Raw genomic sequence first — 18,272 nt, 5'->3', positions numbered from 1 at the left:
AAAGTACTACCAGAAATCAACCCTTTAGATCAGTTATATTAGGCTTGCATTAAGGTAAAACAACATAAACAAAGCTGTGAAGTTGGCAGATCCTGGCTAACCCGAAGGCTGTTGGAGATTGTACACACAAATATAGATGGTCCTTTTGATATGCCATCACTTTTTGGAAACATGCATTACCTAACTTTATTGATGATCTTAGTAGAAAAGTATTTTGAAAGAAAAATCATAAGCACTGTCGAAATTGAAAGAATTTAAAGCAATGAAAAAAAAAGTAAAGTGGTCAATATTTAAAGATACTCAGATCTGATACAGGATGTGAGTATCCATCAGATTTATTTGAGGACTTCTGCAAAGAGCATGACGTTATTCATCAACTAATAGATAGATATACGCCTCAACAAAATAAAGCAGAAGAAAGAAAAAATAAACATTTCCTAACATGGCGAGGAGCATGATAAAAGGTAAGCAATTACAAAGAAATTTATGGGAAAAATATGTTCTATATACAATTTACCTGCTGAACCAATTTCCAATAAAGAGTGTGAAGTATGTGACCCCAATGAAGCATGGAATGGTCAGAAACCAAGTGTTGGATGCCTTAAAATTTTTTGGTGCATCGTATATGCACATGTTCTTGAGCATACCAGAAAAAAGCTTGATACAGATGAGAGAAATGCTTTTTTATTGACTATGTTAAAAGAAGCAAAGCTTACAAACTATATAACCCTCTCACGAATAAGGTAATAATTTCAAGAGATGTTGAGTTCGATGAAGCAAAACAATGGATATGGAGCAAAGAAAAAAAGAAAGTTGAAGGATAATTTTTTAGTGAAGATAAAACTGATGATGATTTTATCAGTCAAGATAAACAAGATGATCAAAATCCTCAGCAAAATTCAACTACATCACCATCATCAAGCAGCAACAGCAATGGTAGCAACATAACAGAAAGTTTCAAAGTACCTTGAACAAAAGTTCAAGATCTACAAGGGAGAGAAGGATTCCAAAAATGTACGCCATTTACGAATTAAATAATGTTTCACTTTTCAGCATACTTGCAGAGAGTGACTACAGAACAAATGAAGAATCGATTGGAGAAGACAAGTGGAAAAAAACTTGAAATGGATAATCAAGTTTGAGGGAGAGTATTGGAATGAAAATTGATGTCGACAATGAATAATTTTTTAAAAGCTGCAATAAACATGTGTGTAAAAAGAATGTTGTAGCATAGTTGAAAAGTCAAAGATGGCAACAATAATTTGATGATTTGGTAATAAAAGAGTGAGATGCTTACCAATTAAGAAATGAAGTTTATGCTAGCGACAACATATTAAAATCTTGATTGAGGTGGCAACACGAGGATTAAAGGTTGAATATCAAACATGTGATAAAAAAAAGAGTGTTACAATAAAGTTAAAAATTAATGGCTGCATGAAACTATTATACGACAAACAAGAGTTGACAGCATCTAAAGCCTTCATCAAGTCTAATTATATACTTATATATATTTGTGTTTAGTTATTTTTTGGTATGAAATATATATGAACATATGAGTGAAAAAAATTCCCTTAGCTTATGAAACTTTGTAACATTCCGAATTCTGAGTTAGGAGTTTCGTGTTTATCCAAATGGGCCTTAGAATTAATTCCCTTAGCTTATGAAAGGTTTGACCCAAGTATGAGCTTATTGAAAGATTGAACTAAGTGGGTTTTAATTTAGGCTTGAGTGAGTCTAATAGGAGATAAAAAAGATGTCTTTAATCATGAACCAAATGAGGAAGGACTAAATAAGTAAATATCCCATTCATTCAAAATAAAGTTGAATCCCATTTATTTAGGATGATATCACGTATGATTTCTTCTCCTCTTTTTCACCCCCACCTTTGTCTCATCTTCCACTTTTTCATCTTCCTTCTTCCTCTCCATTCACATATAAAGTTTAGACCTTTCAAGATTTCAGGCATCTTTTGAAACTCTCAAGCTAAGAACCATAATCTACTCCCTTCAAGCTTCAATTCAAGCGCTCATTTGCAAGTTTTGGTTGAGATATCCAAAAATGGTTTTAGTGGGGTTTAGGGAACCTTAGGTTTGTAGCTTGTTTTGGAAAGATTCAAGTTAAAAACATTTTTAACCTCATTCCAAGTATTCCAATATGTTAATAACTTATTTTCTATGTCTTTATTAGCTAAAGAAAAGGGAGAGAGTTTCAAAAGTAACTCATTTTAACCCCTAAAACTCCAAATAAGACTCTAGTAACATTTACTAGGCTTAGTGGGACTAATGGGTGAAGTTAAGACATTTTCATGTCCAAAACATGGCATTTCTGAGAACGAGTATCAATACTGGAATAACAATAACAATATTGTTATTCAAGAAAGTAAAATGATGGTGTTTTGGGAAATATGAGTATCGATACTCGTTCAAGGACTATCGATACTATTGGTTCTATTTTGATACTCACAGGGTGGTATCAATACCGAGGGACTTAAAGGATTCCAATAGCCACTTTTGGTATCGATACTCTTGGGAGTATATGTACCAAGGGTAGAGTATCAATACTCCCATAGAAGTATCGATACTGAGGTACTTATCAAAACATCAAAGCCATTTTTGGTATCGATACTCAGGGTATTATCAATACCCTCCCATAGGAGTATCGATACTCCCATATGAGTATCGATATCGAACGTTTTTCCCAAAAATTGAAGTTATTTTTCGGTATCGATACTCAGGGTAAGTATCAATACCTAAGAGTTAGTTTGATAATGTTGGAACAATACTGATACCATCGTCATTAATTGGGAAATTTTACCCAATTGGTTCAAGTGTTCGTATAATACCCTAAATAATAGGGCAGTGACTATTTTGAAAGGATTTAATTTTTAGAGGATTAAATTGAATAAATGGTAAAGTATAAGAAATGATTCAAGTAATACCAAATAGTAAGAATAGAAAAATGAAAGGGCATTTTGGTCCTTTAAAGGGAAATGAAATTAAAATTCATTTATATTAGGGATTAAGAAAAGGAAAAAGGTGAATATGGAAATCAAACTAAGCCATCCATACTTCTTCTTCTTCCCATGTTCACGTGTTCTCCTCCACAGCCAAAGGTAAGCTTCATCTAACTAGTTTTTCCTCTAATTTTTGGTTTGTTCTTGAAACCTTGAGTGTTATAGAGGCTTAAGGAAGGGTTAAATAAGATTAAAACTAAGAGATGGATGTTTTATTTGTGATTGAAGAAAATGGGTTTTTGAATGATATGTTGGAATAAGAGTTTTTATTGAGGTTTATTAGTATATTTGACTTGTTAAGGAAGTAAATAAGAGATTATAAGTATTAGATGTGATTAAAAACATATTAGAAAAAGTGGTATGATTCTTGGTGAGAGATGTTCTTTGGAGATTTTAGATGCTATAAGAAGCTAAATAAAGGAAAGTTAGTTGAGATAAGTAAAGAAGAGTTTAATAGTAGTGTTGGGGTAAAAGTAAGTGAATTTGACCAAATTTGGGGTAAAAATCGAGCTGTAAATGGTAAATATGGGTAAGGGTATTGGTATTGATAGAACAATACCGATATTATAGGTTTAAATTTGTAAAAATTTGATGAACAACATTGGTACTGATGCAATTAGTATCGATACTAATGTGGGTATTTATACTAAAAGAAAGGTATCGATACCATGGATTCTAGAATGCATAAATGGTATCGATACTGAAAGGGATAATCGGTACCATAGTATAGAAGTATCGATACCAGGGAAGGGGTATTGATACTATTGAGCCTGAAATTGTAAGATAAGCTAAAATTGTAATAGAAAGTGAAAATAATAGTACTTTTGAGCATTATTAAAGTATAAAAGTTAGAGGGTATACTAATATTTTTATGGTATATGCATTAAATGGATGCTTGTGTAGATCATAACCAAGCTCATGCGTTAAGTAAGAAGAAGGGCAAGAACAAAGTTGCGGGGTAGTTGGACATCACTATAACATACTAGGGAGGCATATCAGGTGAGTGAATCTATTGTAATTATATGGGATGGGGGAGAGTCACCATGAGTCAACCTCTAATGTTTTAATTAAATGTTGACTTTAAAGTATTTGATATATTTATAATGTGTATGGAATCAATATTATGAATAATTTTTAGAGTATGAATTTCTCTAAAATGAAAGGTTAAATGCCTAACTATGCATTTGGCAGAAATGTGCCAATAATGCAAGTTAGATGAAATGTTAAATGCCTTTTGATGAAAGGTTAATTGCCTATCTGTGCATTTGGCAGAAAGATGCCAATAATGCAAGTTAGATGAATGGTTAAATGCCTAACTGTGCATTTGGCATAAAGGTGTCAATAACGCAAGTTAGATGAAAGGTTAATTTCCTAACTGTGCATTTGGCAGAAAGGTGCCAATAATGCAAGTTAGATGAATGTTTAAATGCCTAACTGTGCATTTGGCAAAAAGGTGCCAATAATGCAAGTTAGATGAATGGTTAAATGCCTAACTGTACATTTGGCATAAATGTCCCAATAATGCAAGTTAGATGAATGGTTAAATGCCTAACTGTGCATTTCGCAGAAAGGTGTCAATAATGCAAGTTAGATGAATGGTTAAATGTCTAACTGTGCATTTGGCAGAAAGGTGCCACTAATGCAAGTTAGAAGAATAAAAACATTGCATTTTGGCTTAAACAGAGCCGTTTATTGGTTTAACTAAAAAGATTGTAAAAGATTCTCACGAAGTATACGAATTATCATGGTTTTGATATTCATGACATGATTATGAATAAATTGTTATTCATTTACAGTATTATTCATCACTAAGTAAATATTTAACGTGTGTTGATTTTACGCGTAGGTAAAATCAGAGATTTGCCAATTAAGGAGTGCAACAGCAACAACTATCATCAATTTAAGGTTGACTCGTTAGTAATAGTATGACAATCATATTTATTCTGAAACTTAGCTGGCATGTAATCGAGTTTAAGAAAAATGTTTTGTAAGGGTTTTAAAGTGATAGTTTTTTAGTAATATATTTCAATAAATGTTTTATTATTGTGTCAAAATGTTTGGTTTGAAATTTGAAAAAAATTAATGGTGTTACAAATTAGTAAATGTTTTCATAAGTCATGTGACTCCTATGACTTGTGTACGGAAACGTATACGGGAAATGAGTATTACATTTATTGGTATCAGAGCTATAGGTTTAGTCGATTCTCGGTCGAAATTGAGTTCATTTAAAATAAGAAAAAAGGATTACATGCCATTTAGTTTGTCAAGGTTACTGATATGGATTCATTAGAGTGTTATTGATGACGCTCCTTACAAACTTATTGTTATTATTATTTATGTCCTAATAGATGTAGAATCCTCAAACTCGTGAAGAGCGGGGGAACAAGAAATTAGACAAGGAATTGGTAGCGAAAGCTACGAGGCTAATAGTGAACAGCCGATTCCATCAGAAAATGCTAGTTCTCCTGCACATCAGAGAATGTCGATGCCTAAGTTTGGAGCTTTCATGCAAGCTCTAGATGCCATTTTGACCCAATTTCAACCTCTTCCGCCTCTTCCTGCTCCTCCAGTACCGAGAATATTGATCCTAAAGGAGCTAAAGAGTTTAGGAGCTCCCGAATTCCCTGGAGAAGAGGATGAATGTCCTATAGAGGTTGACTTATGGCTGAATGATGTAATGATAATTCTTGAAAGTCTTCATTGCTCGGATTTAGAGAAGTTGGGTGGAGCTGTATTATTGTTAAAGGGATCATCTCGAGTATGGTGGTCAAATACTGTAATGTATGAACCACCGAAAAAATTAACCTGGCAGTTCTTATTGGAAGAATTTAACAATAAGTATATTGGTGAGAAGTTCAGACGAGCGATGCTGATGAAGTTCCTTAATTTGAAACAAGGAGACCGAACGGTGCATGAGTACGAGGTTGAGTATAATAAGTTGAGTCATTTTGCTACTGAGGTGGTTCCCAATAACAAGGCTCGACGTGATTGGTTTATTGAGGGATTGAGGCCAAAGTTGAAAGAGATGATGTTGGCTTTGAGTTTGCCTAGCTTGCAAGACGTTATAAACTGAGCCAAGGCTATTGAAAGAGCTCAAGATGAGACATTAGCAATAGAACAGAGTTTACAGATGAGGAAAAGGGATGAAACGCCTTTAAATCCCCATCATGTTAAGAGAGGCAAGGGCTCAAGTTATTGATATACTAACAGAAATGGTTCTGCTGCAGCTTTACAAAAAACTAAACAGTCTTAGTCTTTTGCTGCTGGCTTGGGTAGAGCACTTGAAGAAAGAAATATATGTCAGACATGTGATAGAGTGCACCGGGGAGTATGCAAACTTTTTAGTGGAACTTGTTTCGAATGTGGCGGAACAGGTCACTTTGCCCAAAACTGTCCTAAGAGATCTGGGGATCATTCGGTGTAATATGAAATATCTATGGCAACCTCTAATAGAAGCAGAGGAATGGGTAGATCCATGGGACAAGATGAATCAATGCAATGATAAGAGACTTATGGAGTGCCATAATTTATAACATTAAGACCAATGAGGATTGGGATGACCATAAAATCATAACAGGTACTTGCCATCTTTTTTATGAGCATGTATTTGTTTTAGTTGACCCTGGTTCTACGCACTCATACATTATTACAAAGTTGGTTAGAACTAGTGGAATTACATGACAACTAATCTCTAGTGAAATGATAGCGGTAAACCCTATGGGTCACAGTGTGAGGGCATTATTGGTATGTAGAAAATGTCCAATAAAGATTCAAGGGATTGTATTTCTAGTAAATTTAATAGAGTTGCCTTTTGATGAATTTAAAATCATTTTGGACATGGATTGGTTGTCTCCACATCACAGATGAGTTGATTATCACCAGAAACGATTATTTCTGAAAGATGCAAAAGGCTCAAAAATAGTAGTGATCGGCCAAAAAGTAAAATCACCATCCAATGTTATATCAGTCATGACTGCAAGGAAAATGATGTCAAAGGGGTGTATAGCTTTCTTAGCTAATGTGTTAGATACTCAAATACCAGAAGTGAGATTAAATGATATCCCAACAGTTAATGACTTTCCAAAGGTTTTTAGAAAGAATTACCGTGTTTACTTTCAGACCGTGAAGTAGAATTCAAGATTGAGATTTACCCGGTTAACAAACCTATTTTTATGGCTCCATATCGAATGGCTTCAATGGAGTTAAGAGAGTTAAAATCCCAATTAAAAGAGCTACTCGATAAGAGATTTGTGAGACCCATTGTTTCTCCTTGGAAAGCACTTGTGCTGTTTGTGAAAAAGAAGGACGAGTCTAAGTGATTATGCATCGACTACCGTCAGTTAAACAAAGTAACGATAAAGAATAAGTATCCTTTTCGAGGATTGATGATTTATTCGATCAGTTGAAAGGTGCAGTAGCGTTTTCTAAGATAGACTTGAGGTTAGGATACCACCAATTAAAGATCAAAGAGGATGATATTTCCAAAACATATTTTCAGACTCGGTATGGACACTGCAAATTTGTGGTGATGCCTTTTGGATTGACTAATGCTCCTGCAGTATTTATGGACTTGATGAACCGATTATTCCAACCTTACTTGGATCAGTTCGTGGTGGTATTTATAGATGACATTTTGGTGTATTCCAAGTCAAGAGAGGAACATGATGGCCATCTTCAAGTGGTTCTTCAAACACTTTGAGAAAAGAAGTTGAATGCTAAATTGTCCAAGTGTGAATTTTGGTTATCTGAAATTGCTTTTCTTGGTCATGTAGTCTCCGTAGAAGGCATAAGAGTGGATCCTAAAAAGATTCAAGCTATAGAGGATTGGCAACCCCCGAAGAATGTTACTAAAGTTTAGAGTTTCTTGGGGCCTGCTGGTTACTACAGACGGTTTGTGAAGAACTTCTCAATCTTAGCTTCATCATTAACTAAGTTGTTATGGAAGGATGTGCCTTTTTGTTCGGTCGGAGAAATACCAAGAAAGTTTTGAAATGTTAAAGAGAATAGTAACAGAGGCTCCAGTACTTGTACAACCTGAATCGGGTAAAGATTATGTAGTCTTTAGTGATACATCTCATAATGGGTTGGGATGTGTGCATATGCAAGATAGAAAATTCGGGGCTTATGCCTCAAGATAGTTAAAAACTCACGAGAGAAATTACCCAGCACATGACTTAGAATTGACAACAGTTGTGTTTGCTTTGAAAATTTGGCGTCATTATATGTACGGGGAATGATTCCATATTTATAAGGATCATAAAAGTTTAAAGTACTTGATGACTCAAAAAAAATTGAATTTGAGACAGAGAATATGGATTGAGCTTTTAAAAGATTATGAATTAATCATTGACTATCATCTCGGAAAGCCTAATGTGGTAGCAGATGCACATAGCCGAAAGACTTTTACTGCTCTAAGGGCCTTGGATGTGCGTATGTCCTTAAAAGAAGATGGTGCATAGATTGTTGAACCCAAGTTGAAGTCAATGCTTTTAGATCGAGTAAAAGAGCTGCAAGGTCAAGATAAGAAATGCTTGACAAGAAGGGTGCAAGTCAAAAAATGAGAAGTCAAAGACTTCGAAATGAAGGATGATGCATGTTTATATTATCATGGAAGACTTTTCATTCTTGATATTGTTGAACTGAAGAAAAGTATTCTTTCCGAGGCATACTACAGTTCTTTGACGATGCATCCAGGTGGGAATAAAATGTATCAGGATTTAAAGACTCGATATGGGTAATTGTAGATAGATTGGCCAAGCCAACTCACTTTATTCTAGTTTGGGTAGATTACTCGATGAATAAATATACGGAATTGTATGTAAAAGAAATAGTTCAGCTGCATAGAGTGCGAATATTGATAGTGTCCGATCGAGACCCAAGGTTTACTTCAAGATTCTGAAAGTCATTGCATGAGGTATTGGGTATTCGACTGAATTTCAGCACAACTTTTCATCCGCAAAAAGATGGGCAGTCAGAAAGAACTATTCAGATATCGGAGGATATGCTAATGGAATGTGTAATTAAGTTTAAAGAATCATGGGAAATATATTAGCCTTTAGCTGAATTTGCTTATAACAATAGTTACCAATCGAGTATTAAGATGGCCCCGTATGAAGCTTTTTATTGAATGGAGTGCATAACACCATTAAATTGGTTTGAACTAAAGGATCGAGACATAGTTGGCCTGAATTTGATTAAATAAATAGAGGAGAAAGTGAAAATTATTCAGGATAATTTAAAGATAGCCTCCGGTCAACAAAAGTCTTGTGAACATTTGAAAAGAAAAAAATTTGAATTTCAAGAGGGAGAAAGGTATTTCTGAAGTGTCTCCATGAAATAAAGTATTACGGTTTGGACACAAAGGAAAATTGAGCCTGAGATTCATTGGACCCTATGAGATCTTGAAAAAGGTTAGACCCGTAGCTTATCAATTAGCTTTGCCTCCATACATGGATAAGATCCACAATGACTTTCACGTGTTGATGCTTAGAAGGTATCGATCTTTTCCCTCCCATATTATCACACAAAATGAGATAGAGATCTAACCCGATCTGACTTATGAGGAAGAACTGATACGGATCTTGGTTAGAGAAAACAAGGAATTGTGTAATAATAAGATTCCTTTAGTTAAAGTGCTCTGGCAGAATCATAAGGTGGAAGAAGCTACTTGGGAAAGAGAAAATGACATGAGGAAGCAGTTTTCACACCTCTTCATTTCAGGTACTTCTTTAAATTTGAGGACGAATATTTCTTAAGGGGAGAATCATAATACCCTAAATAGTAGGTTAGTAACTATTTTGAAAGGATTTAATTTTTGGAGGACTAAATTGAATAAATGGTAATATATAAGAAATGATTCAAGTATGGCCAAATAGTAAGAATGGAAAAATAAAAGGGCATTTTGGTCCTTTAGAGGGAAATAAAATTAAAATTCATTTTTATTAGGGATTAAGAAAAGGGAAGGGGAAGTGGAAATCAAACTAAGCCATCCACACTTCTTCTTCTTCCAGTGTTCACGTGTTCTCATTCACAACCAAAGGTAAGCTACACCTAACTAGTTTTTCCTTTCGTTTTTAGTTTGTTCTTGAAACCTTGAGCGTTATAGAGGCTTAAGGAAGGGTTAAAGAGGATTAAAACTAAGAGATGGATGTTTTATTTTTTATTGAAGAAAATGGGTTTTTGAATGATATGTTGGAATATGAGTTTTTATTGAGGTTTATTAGTATATTTGACTTGTTAAGGAAGTAAATAAGAGATTATAAGCATTGGATAAGATTAAAACCATGTTAGAAAAAGTGGTATCATTCTTGGTGGAAGATGTTCTTTGAATATTTTAGATGCTATAAGAAGCTAAATGAAGAAAAGTTAGTTGATATAAGGAAAAAATAGTTTAATAGTAGAGTTGGGGGTAAAGTAAGGGAATTTGACCAAATTTGGGGTAAAAATCAAGCTAAAAATGGAAAATATAGGTAAGGGTATTGGCACTGATAGAACCGTATCGATACTATAGGTTTAAATTTGTAAAAATTCGATGAACAATATCGGTACTGATGCAATTAGTATCGATATTGATGTCGATATCGATACTAAAAGAAAGGTATTGATACAATGGATTCCAAAATGCATAAATGGTATCGATACTGAAAGGGAGTATCGGTACCATAGTATAGAAGTATCAATACCAGGGTAGGGGTACTGATACTATTGAGCATGAAATTGTAAGATAGGCTGAAATTGTAATAGAAAGTGAAAATAATAGTACTTTTGAGCATTATTAAAGTATAAATATTAGAGGGTATACCAACATTTGTATGGTATATGTACTAAATGGATGATTGTGTAGATCATAGCCAAGCTCATGAGTCAAGCAAGAAGAAGGGCAAGAACAAAGTTGCGAGGTAGTTGGACATCACTACAACATACTAGGGAGGCATATCAGGTGAGTGCATCTATTGTAATTATATGGGATGATGGAGACTCACCATGAGTCAACCTCTAATGTTTTAATTAAATGTTGATTTTACCGTATTTGATATATGTTTATAATGTGTATGAAATCGATATTATGAACAATTTTTAGAGTATGAATTTCTCTAAAATGAAAGGTTAAATACCTAACTGTGCATTTGGAAGAAAGGGGCCAATAATGCAAGTTAGATGAATGGTTAATTTCCTAACTGTGCATTTGGTAGAGAGGTGCCAATAATACAAGTTAGATGAATGGTTAAATGCCTAACTGTGCATTTGGCAGAAAGGTGCCAATAATGTAAGTTAGATGAAAGGTTAAATGCCTTTAGATGAAAGGTTAATTGCCTAACTGTGCATTTACCAGAAATGTGCCAATAATGCAAGTTAGATGAATGGTTAAATGCCTAACTGTGCATTTGGCAGAAATGTGCCAATAATGCAAGTTAGATGAATGATTAAATGCCTAACTGTGCATTTGGCATAAAAGTGCCAATAATGCAAGTTAGATGAATGGTTAAATGCCTAACTATGCATTTTGCAGAAAGGTACCAATAATGAAAGTTAGATGAATGGTTAAATGCCTAACTATGCATTTGGCATAAAGGTGCCACTAATGCATGTTAGATGAAAAAACATTTCCTTTCAGCTTAAACGATGATATTTATTGGTTTAATTAAAAAAATTGTAAAGGATTCTCACGAAGTATACGAATTATCATAGTTTTGATAGTCATGACATGATTATGAATAAATTGTAATTCATTTACAATATTATGCATCACTAAGTAAATACTTAACGTGTGTTGATTTCACGTGTAGGTAAAAACCAAAGATTTTCCAATTAAGGAGTGTAGTAGCAACATCTATCATCAATTTAATGTTGACTCGTCATTAACAGTAGGACAATCATGTTTATTCTTAAACTTAGCTGGCATGTAATCGAATTTAAGAAAAATATTTTTTAAGGGTTTTAAAGTGATAGTTTTTAGTAATATATTTCAATGAATGTTTTATTATTGTATCAAATTGTTTGGTTTGAAATTCGGAAAAAAAATAGTGGTTTTACAAATGAGTAAAAGTTTTCATAAGTCATGTGACCCTATAACTTGTGTACGAAAAATTGGAGATTATAGAAGCTTTAAGTACACGACTACAAGTGAAAAAAACTAAAGTAACTAAAATTACAACTAGAAACCAAAAAAGTTACGATGACATAAGACTAGCCATTGTGTGATGCTCGGGAAATGGTCAGGACATCCGAGTTACTCTAGCAATATGACGATCGTCCTTAATGATGTGATATCTGGATATAGTTGGCTGGGTATGTATCCGATGCACGTAAAATTCCGGATCCTGTATAATGCTGGAGAGCCTACATGTGTTCTAGAGATGTAAGCTTCCGATGCATATAAATTGTTGGTTCTTACCCCGAGACCCTCGAGCATTTCAAGGTAGGCTAGTGTGTTTGTCTCGAGATGCAGAAAATTGCTCCGACTACATCACTAGACCTATATCATGTTTGTTTGCTATACTTTTGCATACCCATGGCTTTACGCACCAGCATGTTCATGTAATGAATGCATGTAGTATTGCATAGTTATTATCATGGCACTGAGCTTGTGAGCTCAGTGTTCGGAATTTGTTTCCATGCACAGTTCAGTAGAGGATTGACGAGGAGCCTATCAGATTAGTCATTTTTAGAGTATGTCTTGATAGGGGTGAGCGTTCGATTGAGCCGAGTCGAGTGGAGTCAAAAAATTCTGAGTTATTCGAGTTAACAAGTCATATTTTACAACTCGGAGTTTACTTGAAATTTTTTCGGGTCGATTCGAGTCAATTTTTCAAGTTTTTGTTTAAATTTAATTGTAAATATTTATAATATTATAATATTATTTGATTCTAATTTAAGTAACTTTCTATAACCATATATACAATAAAAATATATTTCTTCATTTTTTTCATATTTGATATTCATATATCATACAAAGTAGAAGGACACGACTCAAACTAGAAAATAAATCCACTAATTACTAAAAATTTCGAGTTATTCGAGTTGTATTTTACAACTCGATTTAAACTTGAAATTTTTTCTAGTCAAGTCGAGTTTATGAAATTACAACTCGAAGTTATTTCGGGTCGAGTTTTTTCGAGTTGAATCATGTCGAAAAAATTGATTTTTTGAGTTGAGTCGAGTTTTGCTCACCCCTATGTCTTGATTCATTTGGAGGGCATTTATTTATGTGGACCTTGTATCAATTCAAGTGATAACTTTGTTTTGATTTAAAGCTCAAAGTTTGTATTTTGGATGTATTGGAAGTTTCTATACTTTATAAACTTATATTTATGTTGTTTTCATTTCATACCATGGGAATGATTTATGTATGTTTTACAAATATTTTAAAGAAATTTTTTTGTTAGCCACTTCGGTGGTTCGTGTAACGCTTTAACCCTACGATCTTCGGGTCAAACCGAATTAGGGTGTTACAAGCTTAGCAAAGCTTTGTTGTGAGAGTAGTGTTTGTGAATTAGTCGAAGCTAGTGTTGTACGTGGATCGTATTCTGCTCATATCAATAATAGTTTGAGTTATAAAAATTATCACGTATCCACAACGCTTCCAACAGTTTTATTATTTTGTTTGAAAGGGTCACTCTAAAATAAAATTTAAAAATATTTTTTTATTACTTTTTACTAATGTAGTACACATTTGAAAGGGACCATGGTTATCTTTACCCTTACCTTACCTAATAATAGTCTTAAAAAATTAAACATAACTTCTCTTCTTAAGATTATAATATACCTCGCTACTATCACCCATACTTATGATATAAACATACTACACAATATAAATTGATGCATTTGTATATTAATATTTTGTTTAAGTTAAATTGTTTTTTAAATCTTTTCAAACCCTATAAAATTCAAAGGTGAATATCATGCGAATTTGTTTTTGAGAAAAAAAAACATTAAGGAATAAAAATGTTTTAGAATTGTTTTTGAAAACATCAATTAAGACATTTTTACATTTAATTGAACTTTCAAAATAATAAATTGCATCACGTAGCTCTTGATTTTTTGTCGACTACCGTTTTTTTATTGATGTGATTCTTGAGATTGTAAACATGATTTATAAATTTATTATATTGATAGTTCGTAAATAAAAAAGATTTTTTTTTGTTGCTTTTGCATTTTTTTAGGTCGTTATCTTGATTTATTAGGATTGATTCTTGTTATAAATATAGTTTTTTTGGGAAAATTTTCGTTTAGTATATATAAAAAAATTTGAACTCAAAACATTATTTAGTCGATATGATGTTACTTATCACTTTAATAAACCCATTAAAGATAATTATTTTGAAATAGATTAAAGAACGTAAAAATGGAAGTTCAAGTGGTAAGATAATCAGATACACAAACAATTATATAAGGATTCATTTTTATTATTAAGCAGAAAGATAAAAATAAAAACAAGTGGACCCACTGAATAATACATTGCCAAATATAAACATGTCTACATTATTCACTTCAAACGGGGGGACTAGGCTCGACTCCTAATTTTCTTCTTGATGGCCTCTCAATATTTCTTTTCAAACCATCTTTTGTTTCTTTATTTGAATCACTCTTCTCCTACAAAACAAAACAATGTGTTTTATTGTTGAACTGTTTAAAAATCAAAACATGCAAAACAATGTGAAATAATGCACCTTGACGAATGGTAAAAAGAGAGGTTTTAGTTTATGTTACCTTTGGAGTACTGTCAAAGCCGTAGCTTAGTATTGGTGAGGAGGAGGGGGTGAAGAGTAGACATAATGGGGTGATGGTGGTGGAGGGGAGTGTACAGGCGGTGGTGGAGACTTGTACTCATAAGGATGCTTGGGTGGGGATGGTGGTGAGGATGGTGGTGGAGGTGGTGGGGACTTGTACTTGTAAGGGGGTGGAGGACAGTGCACCGGAGGTGGTGGAGACTTATATTTGTAAACTGGAGGTGGCGGGGGTGGAGACTTGTACTTATAAGGATGTTTAGGTGGTGATGGTGGTGGTGGTGGTGGTGGAGACTTGTACTTATAAGGATGCTTGGGTGGTGATGGTGGTGGTGGTGGTGGTGGAGACTTGTACTTATAAGGATGCTTAGGTGGTGATGGCGGTGGTGGTGGAGACTTGTACTCATAAGGATGCTTGGGTGGTGATGGTGATGGTGGTGGTGGGGACTTGTACTTGTAAGGTGGTGGAGGATAGTGCAATGGAGGTGGTGGAGACTTATACTTGTAAATTGGAGGTGGCGGAGGTGGAGACTTGTACTTGTAAGGATGTTTAGGTGGTGATGGTGGTGGTGGTGGAGACCTGTACTTATAAGGATGCTTGGGTGGTGGTGGAGACTTGTACTTATAAGGATGCTTGGGTGGTGATGGCGGCGGTGGTGGAGACTTGTACTTATAAGGATGTTTGGGTGGTGATGGCGGTGGTGGAGACTTGTACTTATAAGGATGCTTGGGTGGTGATGGTGGTGGTGGTGGTGGGGACTTGTATTTGTAAGGGGGTGGAGGATAGTGCACTGGAGGTGGTGGAGATTTATACTTGTACACTGGAGGTGGTGGAGATTTATACTTGTACACTGGAGGTGGCGGGGGTGGAGACTTGTACTTATAAGGATGCTTGGGTGGTGATGGTGGTGGTGGTGGAGACTTGTACTTATAAGGATGCTTGGGTGGTGATGGCGGTGGTGGTGGAGACTTGTACATATAAGGATGTTTGGGTGGTGATGGCGGTGGTGGTGGTGGTGGTGGTGGGGACTTATATTTGTAAAGTGGTGGAGGATAGTGCAGTGGAGGTGGTGGTGGTGATTTGTACTTGTAAACTGGAGTTGGGGGTGGTGGAGGAGATTTATAATTATATGGGTGCTTTGGTGGAGGTGGGGGAGACTTGTACTTATAAACCGGGGGTGGAGGAGGAGGAGACTTGTACTTGTAAGGCGGATGATGATAATGCACCGGTGGAGGTGGTGGAGACTTATACATGTAAGGCTTCTCGTGTGGTGGAGGAGGAGAATGGACTGGAGGAGGAGGCGGTGGTGACTTGTAATGATAAGGTGGTGGTGGATAGTTCTTAGGAGGAGGTGGAGGAGAGGAATAAGTGTAACCGGCAAAGGTTTTAAAAGGCAAATTGAGAGACACAGCTAAGACTAGAAGACTGAGAAAGAGAGAGGCTATGGAAGACCCCATGTTTACTACAAAAGTAGGTTTAGTTTTGTTATTCTCTTAGCCAACCTCTTCACTCCCTTTATATAGACTTTGAATTTACCTCGTAAAAATGATTGATTCTTTTAAAATTGTAAAAAGTTATTAGAAGAATTGTAAGAAGTAAATAAAATATAGGAGAGATAACTTGAGAATAATTGAATTTGACAGATTGGGTTGTGGTTGCAAGCTAAGCAGAGAATATATAATGGACACGTCTATAAAATATGTAATTTAATTGACATGGGATGGCCTCGTAGACTTTATACAGTTAGACTTCTTACATCAATCGTTCGTACCAAACCAGACACGATAATATTAACAATAACATAAAATTATAAAACATGTATAAATGATTGGAAAATTCTACACGCTCTACTAGTATCGATGAGTATCACTAAAAATGAGTACTATTAATTTAATTTATAAAATTTAAAATTTTAAAATACTTAACGTATAATTATAAATTAGTTAAAAATTAAAAATAAATTATTTAAAATAAAGGGTAAACTATAATAGTTATCACCTAACTATTGTCCCTTTCATTTTGATCACTATTTTTTAAATTTTATCAATTAGGTCACTCAACTATCTAAATTCATTCAATTAAGCCACTTGCCATTAATATTTAACGGAGAAGTTGATGTGGCAATTAAAATATTTGGAATAATTATACATTTAGTCATTGTTACTTATAAATGTTATCAATTTGGTCCCAATTTTAATAAATTAAAATAAATTTAACCCTTTAAACTTTGTCTTAGGAACCCCAAAATAATATAAATTCAACAACTAATTAATACTTAAATTAATTATATTTAAAGGTTGTTTTGATTTCTATGTGCATTAATGAAAAATGAGATTTATGTGTGTAGTTTGTTCATTTCACTTGTTTTTTTTTTAAAGTATCAAATTATATGGGAGATTATTCATTGTGGGTGATATTTTTTTCAATTTAATATTTAAAATTATTTTTTATTATGTTACCGGAATATATTTTTTGGTTAGGATTTTACTTTTATTTATTTCTTTTTCCTTTTTAAAAATATTTAAATTGTTTTCTTCATTTTATTCTGTCAAAGTCATCAACAATTCAAATGTCGATTCCTTTTAACCAACAAAGGATGGCTTTTACAGTTATTGTTCAAAACAACCTATTTCCCAAATCAATTTCTCAAGATCCAATGTCGATTCCTTTTACCCAGCCAATGATGACTTTTACAATTTTTGTTGTTATTACTAGCTTTGAGGGTTAAATTTATTTTAATTTATTATGATTAGGACTAAAATGATATAATATATAAGTAACAATGACCAAATGTATAATTATATCAAATATTTTAACTGCCACATCAGTTTCTCTATTAGATATTAATGGCAAGTGGCTTAATTGAATGCATTTAAATTGTTGATTAACCTTATTGATAAAATTTCAAAAAAGGTGGTCAAAATAAAAAGGTGCAATAGTTAGATGGTCACTTGTATAGTTTACCCTTTATTTTAATTAATTCACCTTTAAATTTTTAATTAATTTATAATTATACGTTGAGTCATTCAAAATTTTAAACTTTTATAAATTAAATTAATATTACTTATCGTTAATGATTCTCATCGCCGCTCGTCGAGTATAGAAGAATCAACTTAAATAATTAATAAAATAGTGTAGAAAATAAATTTAAATTTTACAAAAACATTATTAAAAGTATCAATCATAACTCATAAATTATGAAAATAGATCGTGAAACTAACATGAATCACACACACGATATATATATATAGGGATGGACTGAGGTACATGGGTGGGGATTGTCCCTCGAAAACTTTAAATTAGTAAACATTTTAGATATTTCTTTGTTCAACCCCTTAGAATTTTATAAAATTACCTTATCCTAAAATTTTAAAAGTTCTTCCCTTAACATAGGATCTTGCGTTCGTCTATATATATATATATATATATATGATCAGCTTACACAATTTAAAATTTTTTAAATTTTACACAAATTATATTTAGGATCGTTGGATTAATACAAATAAATGGTTGAAATTAACTTCTTATTTTT

The 18,272-nt window shown here is 33.6% G+C and overlaps 1 protein-coding gene across 5 annotated transcripts; it reads right to left on the bottom strand.

The window, feature by feature from the left end:
• Positions 1-14,438: 14,438 nt before the first annotated feature.
• Positions 14,439-16,215, bottom strand: LOC120152607 (extensin-like). Of its 5 annotated transcripts, none has more exons than XM_039164801.1 (4): positions 15,399-16,215; positions 15,175-15,353; positions 14,723-15,120; positions 14,439-14,605 (listed from the first exon to the last, which is right to left on the bottom strand). In XM_039164801.1, the coding sequence occupies exons 1-3, from the start codon at positions 16,195-16,197 to the stop codon at positions 14,749-14,751; spliced, it is 1,350 nt and encodes a 449-aa protein (XP_039020732.1). In that variant the 5' UTR covers positions 16,198-16,215; the 3' UTR covers positions 14,439-14,605; positions 14,723-14,748. The 5 variants fall into 5 exon arrangements, with proteins under 5 accessions (XP_039020732.1, XP_039020736.1, XP_039020735.1 ...); XM_039164805.1 differs by having other exon boundaries at positions 15,175-15,259; positions 15,437-16,215; XM_039164804.1 differs by having other exon boundaries at positions 15,175-15,656; positions 15,819-16,215.
• Positions 16,216-18,272: the final 2,057 nt, after the last annotated feature.

This window comes from Hibiscus syriacus, unplaced genomic scaffold, assembly GCF_006381635.1.
Source record: "Hibiscus syriacus cultivar Baekdansim isolate YM2019G1 unplaced genomic scaffold, ASM638163v2 tig00111095_pilon, whole genome shotgun sequence".
Lineage (NCBI taxonomy): Eukaryota > Viridiplantae > Streptophyta > Magnoliopsida > Malvales > Malvaceae > Hibiscus > Hibiscus syriacus.
This window is presented reverse-complemented; position numbering and strand designations above follow the sequence as displayed.